Here is a 13,809-nt window from a genome sequence, read left to right on the forward strand (position 1 = left end):
GTCAAGGATCCGAGAAATCACTTTTTTAAAAAGATTTTATTTGTATGAGAGAGCACAAGCAGGGGGAGAGGCAGAGGGAAAAGCAGGCTCCTCGCTCAGTGGGGAGCCTGATGCAGGCTGTGATCCCTGGACCCCAAGATTATCACCTGAGCCACACAGATACCCCTTAATATTTTTTTTTAATTTTTTTTTAATTTATTTATTTGTTAGAGCGAGCGAGCACAGGTCGACAGAGTGGTAGGCAGAGGCAGAGGGAGAAGCAGGCTCCCCTTGGAGCAAGGAGCCCGATGCGGGACTCGATCCCAGGACGCTGGGATCATGACCTGAGCCGAAGGCAGCCGCTTAACCAACTGAGCCACCCAGGCGTCCCAACCCCTTAATATTCTTAATAAACTGTTAAGTTCTCCCAGTTTGTTCAACACAACCCCCAAATCCCAATAAGCTTTTTTGTGTAGACATTATTGTCAGGCTGATTCTAAAATTTGCATGGAAAGGCAAAGGCCTATAATTGCCAAAACAATTTTTTTTTAAAAGGAATAGACTTATACGATTCGTAGTACATGATTTCAAGGCTTATTCTAAAGGAACAGTAATCAAAACTGTAGTATTGGCAAAAGGACTGATACCTAGTTCAGGGGAACAGTCCAGAAATACACCCACATGAATAGTCCGCTGAGTTTGAATGAAGTTGCAAAGGCAACTTAGTGGAGAAAGAATCCTCTTTTCAACAGTGGTGCTGGGTGCTGGGAAGTGCACATGCATATATGACAAAATGAAGCCTAACACACCGCACACCTCATTAAAGACAAACTCAAAATGGATCATAGAACAAAATAAAATGTAAAACTGTAAAACTTCTGGAAAAAAATACAAAGGAGTTCTGCATTTTAGGTTGGAAAATATTAACTTTTAGATCATGACATCAAAAGTGTAATCCATCAAAGGAAAAGTTTTGTAAAAGCTGAACTTCATAGAAACTAAAAATATTTTCTCTGAAAAATATTAAGAAAATGAAAGGATAAATTACAGACGGGGAGAAAATATTCACAAATTACTTATCATAAAGAACTTGTATCCAGAATAAAGAATTCTTAAAACTCTAAAAAAGTAAATCACCCCAGCTTTAAGAAAATGGATAAATTGGGACACCTGGGTGGCTCAGTGGGTTAAGCCTCTGCCTTCAGCTCAGGTCATGATCCCAGGGTCCCGGGATCGAGCCCCGCATCAGGCTCCCTGCTCAGTGGGGAGTCTGCTTCTCCCCCTCCCTCCGCCCCCTTCTCCTGCTCACGCGCGCGCGCGCTATCTCAAATAAAATCTTTAAAACCAAAATAGGCCGGCTTAATTTAAAAAGCTGGCAGTACCAAGTGCTGATGGGGCTGCAGAGCAGCAGAAACACACACTCACTGCTGGTGAGAACGCAGAACAAGAGGACTTGTTTTGGGACACGAGCCAACCATCCACACCGACTTCTTACAAAGTGAAGCAGAGGAGGGAAAAGCAGGTCCATCTCTGCGACGGCGTACTACTGAGCACTGAGAAGGGAATAACCTCGTGAGTCCTGCGGCAGCACGGAGGAACCTTCTGTGCGCTTTTCTGCGTGTAAGAAGCCAGACCCAAAAGGTGATGTATTCTGTGCTTCCATTTACAGGATTCTGGGAAAGGCAAATTTAGTACAGAAAACAGGTCAGTGGTTGGGAATGGGGAAAGGCGTCAACCACGAAGGGGTCACACCAAGGGACTTAGGCGTTGAGATGGTCTGCTGTGGCACTGTGGTGGATTCATGAGTAAGCACTCCCCAAAACTCCAAGAACTGGATACGTGAGTGACGGGGGCTATATGCACAGTAAAATCAGGTCAATGAGGATTTCGGAGGGATTCCCGTTTAGAAAGTATACTGTGATAAGTGAATCTAACTATATTATAAATATAGGACATTCCTCACTAGAAGGGGTGAATAAGAAAGGAGCTGACCTAGATAACTTTGAAAAATGGTGTTCTGACAGGATCCTTTCAGGCTGAAGACAAAAAGAACGTACAAAAATTGCTAAATTTCATAGTTCTGATTTAGCAGCTCTCAGAGTGCACTAATGAGAGGCATGTTTAAGTCAGAAAAAGCAGTTAAAAATGAGAAATGAGTGTCAGGATTAACTTTGCGGAGCCGACTGGTGCCCGAGGCCTCTAAGAACTCACGTTCACCTTCACATCTAGACACCGTGTGTGCGCACACACGTGGTGTAGACACTGAATTCCCTAGCTTCAGCCACCGAAAGGGCCACCCGTGCTCCTTGCAGAACTGTTGGATTCTAGAACTGGAGTGGGTAAAATGAAAGCGCCTGGAGCCCCGCGAGCTGCCGGAGAGAAAGGACGTTCTAAAAGAGAACTGGAGGAATGGGAGCAGGTCGGGAGGGCACGAGCCAACCAGCCACACTGATCTGAACAAATGAGTGAATCCGGTGTTCCTTACAGAAGAATCCCGAGTCACAAATGGAGAAGTGAGGGAAACAGACCGTCACCATGAGCACACCGCAGGCAACACCCTGCAGAGGACTAGACTGAGCGGGCAACACGCTCGAAAGAAAGTTCCCCGCAGAGCCTCCAGGTCGCTCTCCCACAATACTTATTAATTACCGTCGCAGTTTCAACAGCTGTCCCCGGTTTCTGGTCATCCTCCCTCCAAGAGGTGAAGCTTATATTCTACCTGGAGTGTGGGCAAGGCGTAGTGACCCAGCTTCTCACAAACAGAGCAGAGAGAGCGAGAAGCAGAACTTCACTGAGAAGAACGAAGTGAACGGTGCCTTCGACAAACAATCGGGAGTAGCTCATGCTGAGATGTGATGACAAGGGCACGTCGGCACTGCGGGGTCCTTCCAAAAACCCAGCTCTCGTTCTGATCACGAGAAAACACCAGACAAACCCAGATCATGAGACGTTCACAAAATACCTACCCAGTACTTTCTGAAAGTGTCAAAGTCAGCAAAGACAAGGAAAGACTGAGACTCTGTCAGAGATCGCAAGAGACTGAGGAGACCTGACTGCCTAACGCGATGCAGCGTCCTGGAACAGAATGAGAAATCCCAGTGGAGGTCGGAGTGGTGGTCTGCAGCTTAGCGAACAGCACCGTTACCAGTGTTCATTTCCTAGTTCTGCTACAGGTCCACGATCCTGTAAGATCCTACTGGAGGGGCCTGGGGGAAGGGCATAGGCAGACTATGCACTATCTTTGCAACTCTTCTGCAAAACAAAAATTATTAAAGCTACAGAAGAAAAAAAAACATACTGGCAACAGATTCTGAAATTCAAGTATTATTAAAAAGGACCCACACATGATTGAAGTTCATTGCTAGACGGGGATAAATGGTTCCCATTCAATACTGAAGTCTTCTCAATATCAAACAAAAACATCCTCAGGACAACAGAAATAGTAAATCAGACTGACAGCTCCATTCTCCCTCTTGGTGATGACGTGTAAGAATAATTCACTGTCTTTGGGTTGATGCTGACGTCTGTCAGAATACAGACCATTACTAACCTTATCTGAACTCTCGGAGCAAAGGGAGTGTAGGGAAATTTTCCAAAAACTTCCTATGAATGATAATGGCCTATTCCGTGGCTTTAAAAGGAAATTCAAACCTATTATCTGAGCATCATGGAAAGGGAAGCTCGCTCAACAGCTGGCCAGGCAGGTCTCCTCCCTGGGAATAAGTCGATAGGAAGCAGCAAACAGAGGCAGAGGACTCCTCTCCCCGCGGGCAGAACCTCTGCTTTCACCCACCACGGCTCCTGGAGAGGGGAGCGTGTGGCGTTCGCAGGTGACAGCTGCCGAAATTCTGCCTTACTGCCATGACGGTCCACACTTCTGAAAGAAATTCTCTTCTTAAAATACACTGTTATTTCCACAACTGCTTAAAATATTTTATTAAAGAAGCAATGCAATTTAGCTAAAAATATTTATTTAAGGGGTAAACATAGTCATATATTTAAGGCACATGGAAAAGTTTTGGCATTAATTTGGCAAGAAAAAGAAATACAAATTATCCTGGTAAATTTTTGAGTTGATTTCATTAGTACAGTCTTTAAAACAAGGTTTCAAGAGCACCGATAACTGATCTCAGATAAGGCACAAAGTTCATGACTCGGCATCCCCGTGCCTGAGCAGCTGCTGTCTGGTGTACTCCCAGATGAGCAGAGCCCCACTCACGTGGACGTTCAGCGAGCGGATAATGCCCTGCTGAGGAATTTCCACACAAACATCCAATTGTTGGATTAGATTTGCCGGAATTCCCTCACGTTCATTTCTGGTGAAGAAAAATGGAAGAAGAAAGGTTAGTTTTCTCGTAATAAACACATTTTTTTCCCTCCGATATCCTGAATGTCCCTCAGTCAGATTAACAAAATAAAAAGTGAAGTCTGTGGCACCAGGGAAATAAGTAACACAGATTTATGGGTCAATTTGGGTTCACCCGATCATCCCAAAGAGGTGAAATAAAACAAAAACTAGGGGTTTTTCCATATACATTACAAGTCAAAACCCCTGATGTGGGTGTAACGTCAGGAGTGTCGGTGAACTGTCACATTTCCTAAAGTTTTTTCTCGGCTGAGACTCAAACGAATCTTCTCACCCCAACAAGAGCAGAGATCTCTCCGGAAAGCTGTACTGGGTCAGGTCTACACTCTTGGCAGTTTGTTCCACACCAATGACGGTGTAACCTTCTGTTTTTTTCTGTTGCAGAAAATCGATGAGCTGAGGTGGTTTTACCTTAAAGTGAGTTTAACAAGAGCAGAATAATAAATTATTCATTTACAGCCTTACTTGGAGTAAAATCAGTTTCAAAAAAAAACTTCTATGAAAAAACAAACAAACTGCTTCTCCCTCTCCCACTCCCCCTGCTTGTGTTCCCTCCCTTGCTCTCTGTCAAGTAAGTAAAATCTTTAAGAGAGAAAAAAATTTAAGAAAAAAAAAAAAACAACCTCCCCAACATCAAATATATTTATAAAAAGTATTCCTGAGTTGCAACAGGATGTATTTTACAGAAAAGAATTCTGGGGGCGCCTGGGTGGCTCAGTCGGTTAAGTGTCTGCCTTCGGCTCAGGTCATGATCCCAGGGTCCTGGGTGGAGCCCCTTTCTGAGCTTCCTGCTCAGTGGGGAGTCTGCGGCTCCCTTTCCTGCTCCCATGGGTTCTCTCAATTTCTCTCTCTCAAATAAATAAAATTAAAAAAAAAAAAGAATTCCAAAAATACAACAAAGTGAGAGATAATAAAAGGAATGGGGGAACAGAGATAGAAGCTACAATATAAAGTAGTGCCAAAGGACTAATACTTGAAGACAGAGAACCACAGAAGACTTCGGCAAATCAGCATTTTACTAACAAATTACTTTCTACCCACCTCCACTAGAGGCAGCCACTGCTCTGCGGAGACGCTGAGGCCTTGGAACTGCTTGTCTCCAACGCACTGCAGGCTGCCCAGCACGAGGGCCGAGGCCCCGAACACCTCGCAGGTCCGGCACAGTCCTGTGCGCGAAGGGCGATGGTTACTGGTAGCCGTCCTCCCCCGGGCTCGCTTTGGCCATGGATCCCCCCGACGCTCCCCAGCAGGGTTAAACGAGCAAAACGGGCAAAATGGCCATGGACTCAATACAAGTTTTCAGGATCGAAAGATTTTAAGCAAGCCCCCTGGAAAACTGTAATTTTACCTCCTAAATTAGTTGGTTTATCAATGAGCGAGGCCACTACAATCAGTCTGCTAATCGACTTTCCAAGCTTGGCAACTCGATCCTGAAATACTAGCTCCAGATCTAAATCTGGAGCATTATTTTTCCAGGGGATAATCTTCTTCTGAACATCTGTCCACTCAGACTGGCTATCTGCTTCACCCGAGTGAGAACCTGAGAAGGAAAAGGAAATAATCCCATATATGAAAATCTATTTATACACATACACACACATTGTAGAGTTAAAAATGATAGTTCAGAATGAGATTCATTAACAAAAGAACTTTACTTGAATTCAGACACTACTGCTATTTTCAAAAGTAATTAATTTTTTTTTAAAGATTTTATTTATTCACTTGACAGCGAGAACATGAGCAGGGGGGAGCAGCAGGCAGAGGGAGAGGGAGAAGCAGCCTCCCCACTGAGCAAGGAGCCTGATGCAGGGCTTGATCCCAGGGCCCTGAAATCATGATCCGAGCTGAAGGCAGACACTCAACCGACTGAGCCGTGCAGGCGCCCCTTCAATAGTAATTTTAAATTTTCAAATTCAACTCTAACAACTAATATACTACAACATTTCATGAAAATAGAATATGTGCTTGTTGTCTACATTTTAGCATATCCAAAACGGGAAGCATCTCAGACAGACCTAGTTCAGTATGATTTTAGCATTTTTTTCTTAAAGGTCCACAAAGTAATGCTGTATCTTATACACAACAGTGTATTCCTGAAAACAAACATGCAGTCTTAATCCTAAATTATTTTACAAGCACTTGGGGGAATTTCCCTAAAATGAGTAATATGTGTAAGACTGATGAATCACAGACTTGTACCCCCTGAAACAATACACTATATGTTAAAAATAAAATAAAATGATCAACTGATAGTTAGAAAAATGATGATGCCTTCTGAGACAATTATGCCTTAACCAATGCTACGAGTATGCAGAGTGGTATTAACCTGTCCGATGCAGCGTTCTGAGCTGCAGCACAGGACCGAGACTACCCTTCCAGGCTCTTCCTCAACGGCTTTGCTCCAGACTGCTGACTGAGCCATCAGGGAGCACAGAGCCTACCAGGACGGACGGGACATGCAAATACCAGAACACGGGGCTGTAGTGAGGGGTGTCATGTCTGCGGGAGGGAGGGGATGGGCAGAGAGAGAGACCCAGGAAGGCTCAGGGAGGAGTGTGCAAACAGCGAGTGTGGGAGGGCAGTGCAGACTGTAGGGACAGGTGTGCACGTGCACAGGGCACGGGAGGACCATGACCCGGGCAGTGGCAGAACTCTGCTGTAGCTCACAGTGTGCCGTGGACGGAACATGATGGCCCAGAACACAAAAAGATCATAAAAGACTTGTATAGAATGATAAAGGACTTACTCTACAGGTAGGAGCCATTAAAGGGTTTTAAGAAGGGGGACAGCAGCACTGGTTTTGTGTTTTAGGAAAAATCCCTCTTCAAAGTGAGGTGAGGGTAAGTTGGGGCCTTTGTCCCAGCAAAGACAACGACAGTGGAAATGAAGCCCAGGCAAGAGCAGAAGCAGCCAGACCTGGGAGGCAGAATCACCCCGATCTGGTGACATGAATACGGCACAGGAGAAGAGAATGACTTCTGTGGTGACCGACTGGCACTACTGACGGAAGGGCTTATAGAGGAGGCAAGGGTGGGCAGCGAGGGAAATCCAGTTCGAATATGCTGAGTTTCGAGAGTTTCTGGGTGTCGGAGCAATGTCCAGCAGCTCAGGAAAGAGGCCGGACGGGGACAAAGACGAGAAGTCACATCGTATAGGTGGTGGTTTCAAGTTGGGGAAGTTAACACAAATGCTCAGGGACAGCACACAGAATGAGGAAGCCAGGCCAGTGAAAACATCCAGGGGATGCTAACGCTGAAGTCTTCGCATAAAGACGGCGCTGCAACACCCCCTTTTTCCCCCAAACAAAACAAACAGAGACCCCCTCAGCCTTTTCCCCACCCGAGAGACACCTGGTTTCTCAGCTCCGCTCTGCGACCCAATGCAAACCAGCTGCCCATGTGTGCTGTCCTCCTCTCTCCTCCGTCTCTGCTCAGCCCGCCCCACTGGGGCCGTCCCCACCACACTGATGGAGCCGCTTTGTCACCGTCTTCTCTCCCCAGATCTCCCTGCTTGTGGGCCTCTGTTTTGGGAACGCTCTCCCTCTGGATATTTGCTCCACTGCTGTCGCTTCACCGACGTCCTACTCAGTGTCGGCTCCTGAGGAAGGGCTCTTCGATCCTCTGCCACTACCTCCACCCCGCTTTGTGTTTATGGTATCCCTTGTGCAGAAACGAGTGTAAGCTGCCTCAGGCAGGGACCTGGCCTTCTGTCCAGCACACAGGAGGCAATCGATAAGTCCTGACTGAAGGAATAAATAAATTTAAGGTGATTATGTCTTAAAATGTAGTAGTGAACCATCCAGAGTATTTGATAAGAAATGCACTTTTCCAGAACTTCCCTCCACACACACTGAATTAAAATCTAAGTGTGTGTGGGGAGGGGGGACCCAAGTATCTGTACTTTACACAAGTTGTCCAAAGAATTCTTGAAAACATTAACATTTTAGAACACTACAAGTACACAGGACAAAGATGAACTCCTAAAGAGGGGAAGAGTCAGATGGAAGAGGAAAACCAGGACAGCAAGAAGCTAGCAGATCCATGCGCCATACAGGGCAGGTGTGCTAAGGGAAGAGCGCCCACTTAGGCTCTATGAAGGAGACAAAGACCGTTTCTGATTTTCTGAAAGATTCTTCGGTGGTTCTGGGTCAGGGAGAGCCAGAACGAGGGCCAAAGGAGCGGCCGCGGTGAGGAGAATGGGAGACGGCTGCTCCCCGGCCATTAACACTCGCTGTGGTTTCCAGGATGGGTGGGAGACCGGGTCCTTGGTTTTTCCGGGGGTCACTGGATTGTGCGGGGGATGGGGAGGAGGTGAGCAGCTGATGGAGATGTGGGTCCTTCGGAAAGGCGAAGGGAAGCAGTGACACAGAAGGTGCAGAAACGGGAAAGAAGGCCGAGCAGACGCGTGAGGTCCGGCCAGACCCGCGGGGGCGAGAATTGAAAGCTCTGCTTCACTCCTAAACGGGCCAAGACATGAGATTTCATAATCGGACCCTTTTTAATTAACAGTAATATTTCAAAGAAAAGCGAAGTTACTAGCTTTCTATAATAAAGCAGATTAGGCTCTCCTTGGCTTTTTATAGTGAAGCCAAGCAATTAAAAATACCAAAGTTATAGCACCTTTTTTCACAGTCTTTCCTCTAAGTGGAGGAGGAACAGACGTCAGCACGTCAGTGAGAAGCGGTACGACCACCTCTCTGTTTTCAAGAACTGAAACGAGTAAGGCTAACCGAGTTAACAAGGGGAGAAGAAGAAAACACTTCTTTACCTACGTCCTGCTGAGTCCAGTCACCTGGTTTCAGTTCACAGAGGTGAGTCGGCGAAAGGTACCACTGAAACCCTGCATCTGAGGGGATGTCCGTGAATCTGGTAAATTTACCAATGGCAATCCATTCGTCTTCGACCAGGCCTGAAAGGCGTGGAAGGATGTAAAATATGGTCTGAAAAGAGAATTGTAAAATCTAAATTTTTTCCCCTTAAAAATAACAAAGAAATACATGGTAACATGTTTAAAGTACAACTTATTTACTCTTACCGATCTATTCTCCCAAACTATCACAGTGGCCATCTTATATACATTCATTTATATCTGGGAGGAACTGTCTGCCACATTTCTCATCTTTTCTAAGCCATCGGGAGTTAACTTAGGAAATGCTTCAGGGCAGGCAGATCTACTCGGGTGTTTCTCACCGTATGTAATAAACCACGGCGCTCTTGACAAAAACAAGAAGTGTTATAGGATTGATCAATGTTAGTGTCGGGCAACACTTAGGTCAGTGCCCTTTGCTGAAAACCGAACTCCTCCACAGACAATCAAGGTTCAGCTCTTCCGATGCCAAATCTTTCCTCTGGCTCCCATTAGACAAATTTGAATCTGAACTTTGTCTCGACCGTGTATTAGCTGTGACGTCAGCCAGACCACTTAGCCTCCCTTGGCTTCAACCTCCTCATTTGTCACGAGGATACGATCAGGTTAAAGAGCCCCTCGAGAGGGGTGCCTGGGTGGCTCAGTGGGTTAAAGCCTCTGCCTTTGGCTCCAGTCATGATCCCAGGGTCCTGGGACCGAGCCCTGCATCGGGCTCTCTGCTCCGCAGGGAACCTGCTTCCTCCTCTCTCTCTGCCTGCCTCTCTGCCTAGTTGTGATTTCTCTCTGTCAAATAAATAAATAAATTAAAAAAAAAAAAAAAGAGCCCCTCGAGGCTGTGTAAACCAGAGTGTGACACCGCTGGGCACGGTAACCGCCCAGTTACTATGTAGGCAATCCTGGCCTTTTCTTACCTACCAACCGAAACGGAACCAGAGAGGAAGTCAGCGCAGGTGAAAAGGCACACCCAGAAGCACAAGGAACAGGCGATTTAAAAGCGACACAGAAAACGCGTGACGAGGCACATGTCCTCCCAATGGCCTTGGCAGTAAAGAACGGCTTTCTGCACCGGCTCCACGTGGCGACCGGCACGCGATGTGGACGGGGCGGGAACGGGCCCGGAGCAAACGCAGAGCAAGGCAGGGTTCTCCGGGCCGTCACGTTACCACCACGCGCAGCCACAGCTCCTGTCGCTGATGGAGGAGAAAACACCCAGAAGGGGGACGTGCGGCGTCGGGGACAGAGATGAAGCCAAAAGGGAAGAAGGGACTTAGTCCTGCTGGAGGACGGAACAGTAGGGGCTGACCTGACCCCAGAGACCTGTTCCGAGTCCTTCAGAAAGGCGCCCAGCAACGCATTCTGGGCGCAGAAGAACACGGAACAGAGTGTGTTAAAATACCTGGAAAATAAAATCCTGCATTTTTGCACTGAAGCAACACGAGTGCACAGAAGCCGCACAGAGCGCAGGACCTTCTGTAGCAAATACCTCACAATACACAGAATTTTAAAATTCTTTTAAAAGGCCAGTTTCCAAGTCACTGACCCCCCGGATCGCGCCTGCACGGCAGTTAAAGTTCCTGTGGAAATGTCCCGGGTCACGTGTTTTAAATGCAAAGGCAGAACCTTACATTTAGAGTCTAAAAAGGAAGAAAGTGATACGATTCACACAATCCTAATAATTTGTATTATTAATTCGCATGCTAATTGTACAAAACATGTTTACGGTTCTTAAAATGACACGAAAACCCTGGGCTACGAGGAGGTGGTGTACCACGGCCTACACGATTCTCTGGTCGCCCAGAACCGCAACACCGCAAGTAACAAAAGAACAGATCGTTTTGCGTTCGTTAGCAACGGGCTTCATTAGGACAAGATCTCCCCTGCACAAATGTTCTCACTCACTTCCTTCTAATGTCAGAACAGATTTCTGTTTAGAGTTAAATCCTCCCCCTTCCAGGGTTCATGAGCCAGACGGCCTGAGAAACAGAAAGTGACAATGACTCGCCCGTTTCCACTCCTTCTGAGGGAAACGCAAGTCATCGGCACGAAGGAACAAAATTAAACTTAGAACTTTACAACGTGAAGGTGATGTTGTAAGAGGAAAAAAAAATCGCCTAACTGTAAGTTTCCAAGAACTGTGGCAGAAAGGAGGCGCCGGGATTAAAGACAGAGTCAAGAATTTACAAAGGACACTCTCCACTCACCTCCAGACAGTAATCCCGAACTGGGTGGAAACTGGCAAAAAAGAAATGCTCTTGGATGCGTTGCCAATTCTTCTTGGCGTTCCTGAGGGTGAAACGTATGGTATGAGGTACGGACTGTGAGACGACGCGGAATCAATTAGATAATCACATAAAGGTACTGCAGAGTTTAGAATGAATGGAAAATTTTGTGAATTTTATCTGAAGACTTATATACTCTTCCCTCCAAGATCAATATACTTAAAAATGGACACTGAATTTGACATTTTGAATGCAAGTCCAAGACAAAGAAAGGACTGTTTCACAGCTTGACAACGAGGAGCAAACCCTCCAGCAGAGGGTGCAGAGGCCCGGGCTCTGTCAGAGGCGACGGGAAGCAGACAGGCCATCCGCTGTCACCGATGTGGAAACCACAGGCAGGGCCTGCGGGACGGACGGCTTCCAGGCTCTGGGACAAAGAATTCTGAAAGGGCACATGTAAGAAATCTGGCACGGAGTCTTCAGGTCTCCGTCCAGCAGCAAACACTTATTCTACTCCGAAGATCCATGACACACGGCCCGACTGAACCAGCATTCCCAAACCAGACAAATGTAACACGAGCAGGCTGTTAAGTCCCATCACACCTGCCACGTTCTAAAAGGCAAAGGCCGCAGGGATGAAAACCATAAAACACACCGGCAGGGGTCAGTTTAAATTCATGATCAACAACCCAAGGCAAAGTAGCAATTTGGGGGGGCATTTTCCTGCAAGACGGTTCTCCCGTGTTGGCCGCTGGGCCTCCCTTACCCGTCAGCGCCCCCTGCCCCTCTGCGCCTGACCGCGGAGCCTCTGCAGCACTGGGGTGAGGGAGGGAGCCTTCACCTCGGGCGCCTCCTAACACCTGCCCTCCGGTCCCCTCGCCGCAGGGGTCTCTGTTCAAGGGACGGTACCCAGCTTATGCTCTAGATCCCGCTCCCTGAACTGTCCCCGCGCTGCTCCCGAGTCTATCCGATCTGACAAAGGATGCAGCGTGCGACAGTGCCCGACAGTGCCTTCGGTCGGCGCGGGAGGGAGCGCAAGGGAGCAGCGGGCGGCTGCGGAAGAAACCCCCTCAGGAGAGAAACCACCCTGGGGGCAGGAGGGAGGGGGCAGGAGACGGTCTGGCCTGGGTCTGACACCCTTCCTCGCCGTCCGACTTCCTAGCCGGGAACCCTTAGGGAGAACAGCAGATGTGACAAAATGAAAAGAAAGCCTCCTTGGACAACACACCCAAAACCTTCTTGCTGACCATCTCGGAGGAGGCTTGGAGAGAATTATCTACGACTTGCCTGTGTTTTACCTTCATCAGCCATTTTTTTTTAAACTAAAGACATGAAGAATTTCATAGATTCAAGTGCAGAAGACATGAACAGACAGCAATGAGCCTATCCCCGGATTGAACAGTAACATATCGTCCCACCACTCCTAAGCCACGTTAATTTGTGTCGGCCCCACCAGCGAGGCTGCTGACGGGGCTCTCGCTAGATCCAGTGGGTGCTTTTAGGTTCTCATTTCACTTACTCAAATCCGTCCGTTTCTCTGCCCCCCCCTCATCTAACACACGATTTCCTCCCATTTTCTACGGCCTGCCTCTGATCTGCTCCTCCTACTTTAAAAAATGGCAAAAGCAAACCAGGTGAGGTTGTTCCTGAGTTTAAACCATTTGTTCCCCAGGAGCCCAAGCCCCCTGGCGTCCCGCTGCCCACACTCACCGCTCTCGGGCCAGACCAGCCCCATTCAGTCGCACATGCCTGCCTCGGCGCTGCCCAGAGATCACCGTCCCCACGCCTCGTCTGCCTCCTTCCCACCTGTCCTTTACAGGGTACTCACAGGTTCTGTTACTTAGAAAAGAGTGTGCACTTTCTCATCACAATCTTTACTTTCTCACTGGAGTACCTACCACGATCTAAGTTACTTTACCGTGTGACTCTTTACGTGCTGTCCTGTTCAAGCGACCAGGAGCCACATGAGGCCGGGGCATCCACGGGGTCTGCCGCCGAGGCCCCAGGACTCAGCCTGCACAGCACGATTCTGCCGTGTGTTCGAAGAGCAGGGATGGTCTGATGCCCGGGGTCCTTTTTTTTTTTTTTAACTGGGCATGTCTCCTACCCGGCACTAGGATTTTAAAAGTAATGGTATTGCGTAAAAGGGTGTTTTACTGCTTAATAAAAAAGAAGCCGAACCAACTGTTTTCAGAAATCAAAACACAGCGACCAAGGAACTTTGAATAGGATCAACCACCAACCAAAACACCGCAACACCAAACAAATTATGCTTTCTGCACAGGGCAAACCACAAACTGACAACGCCTATTCACACGTCAAATGGATTCAAACCCTCACACATCCTTCCACTGAGGGGCTGCGGTGTGTACACACCCG

General features: G+C 47.5%; 1 protein-coding gene across 3 annotated transcripts in view; it reads right to left on the reverse strand.

Moving 5' to 3' along the window:
* Positions 1–3,893: 3,893 nt before the first annotated feature.
* The window catches only part of TARBP1 (tRNA guanosine 2 -O-methyltransferase TARBP1), a gene marked incomplete at its 5' end in the record, with an annotated part of 84,400 nt that continues 74,484 nt past the window's right edge, over positions 3,894–13,809 (reverse strand). For 2 of the 3 annotated variants that reach the window (XM_080822828.1, XM_080822827.1), the window contains 6 exons: positions 3,894–4,295; positions 4,620–4,756; positions 5,387–5,511; positions 5,694–5,885; positions 9,113–9,284; positions 11,413–11,494. In XM_080822828.1, coding sequence (XP_080678954.1) covers positions 4,127–4,295; positions 4,620–4,756; positions 5,387–5,511; positions 5,694–5,885; positions 9,113–9,284; positions 11,413–11,494 — 877 coding nt within the window. In that variant the 3' untranslated portion in view covers positions 3,894–4,126. The remainder of the gene's footprint in view (positions 4,296–4,619; positions 4,757–5,386; positions 5,512–5,693; positions 5,886–9,112; positions 9,285–11,412; positions 11,495–13,809) is intronic. The other variant, XR_013967917.1, reaches the window with a different exon arrangement.

Source organism: Martes martes (genome assembly GCF_963455335.1).
Source record: "Martes martes genome assembly, chromosome: 14".
NCBI lineage: Eukaryota > Metazoa > Chordata > Mammalia > Carnivora > Mustelidae > Martes > Martes martes.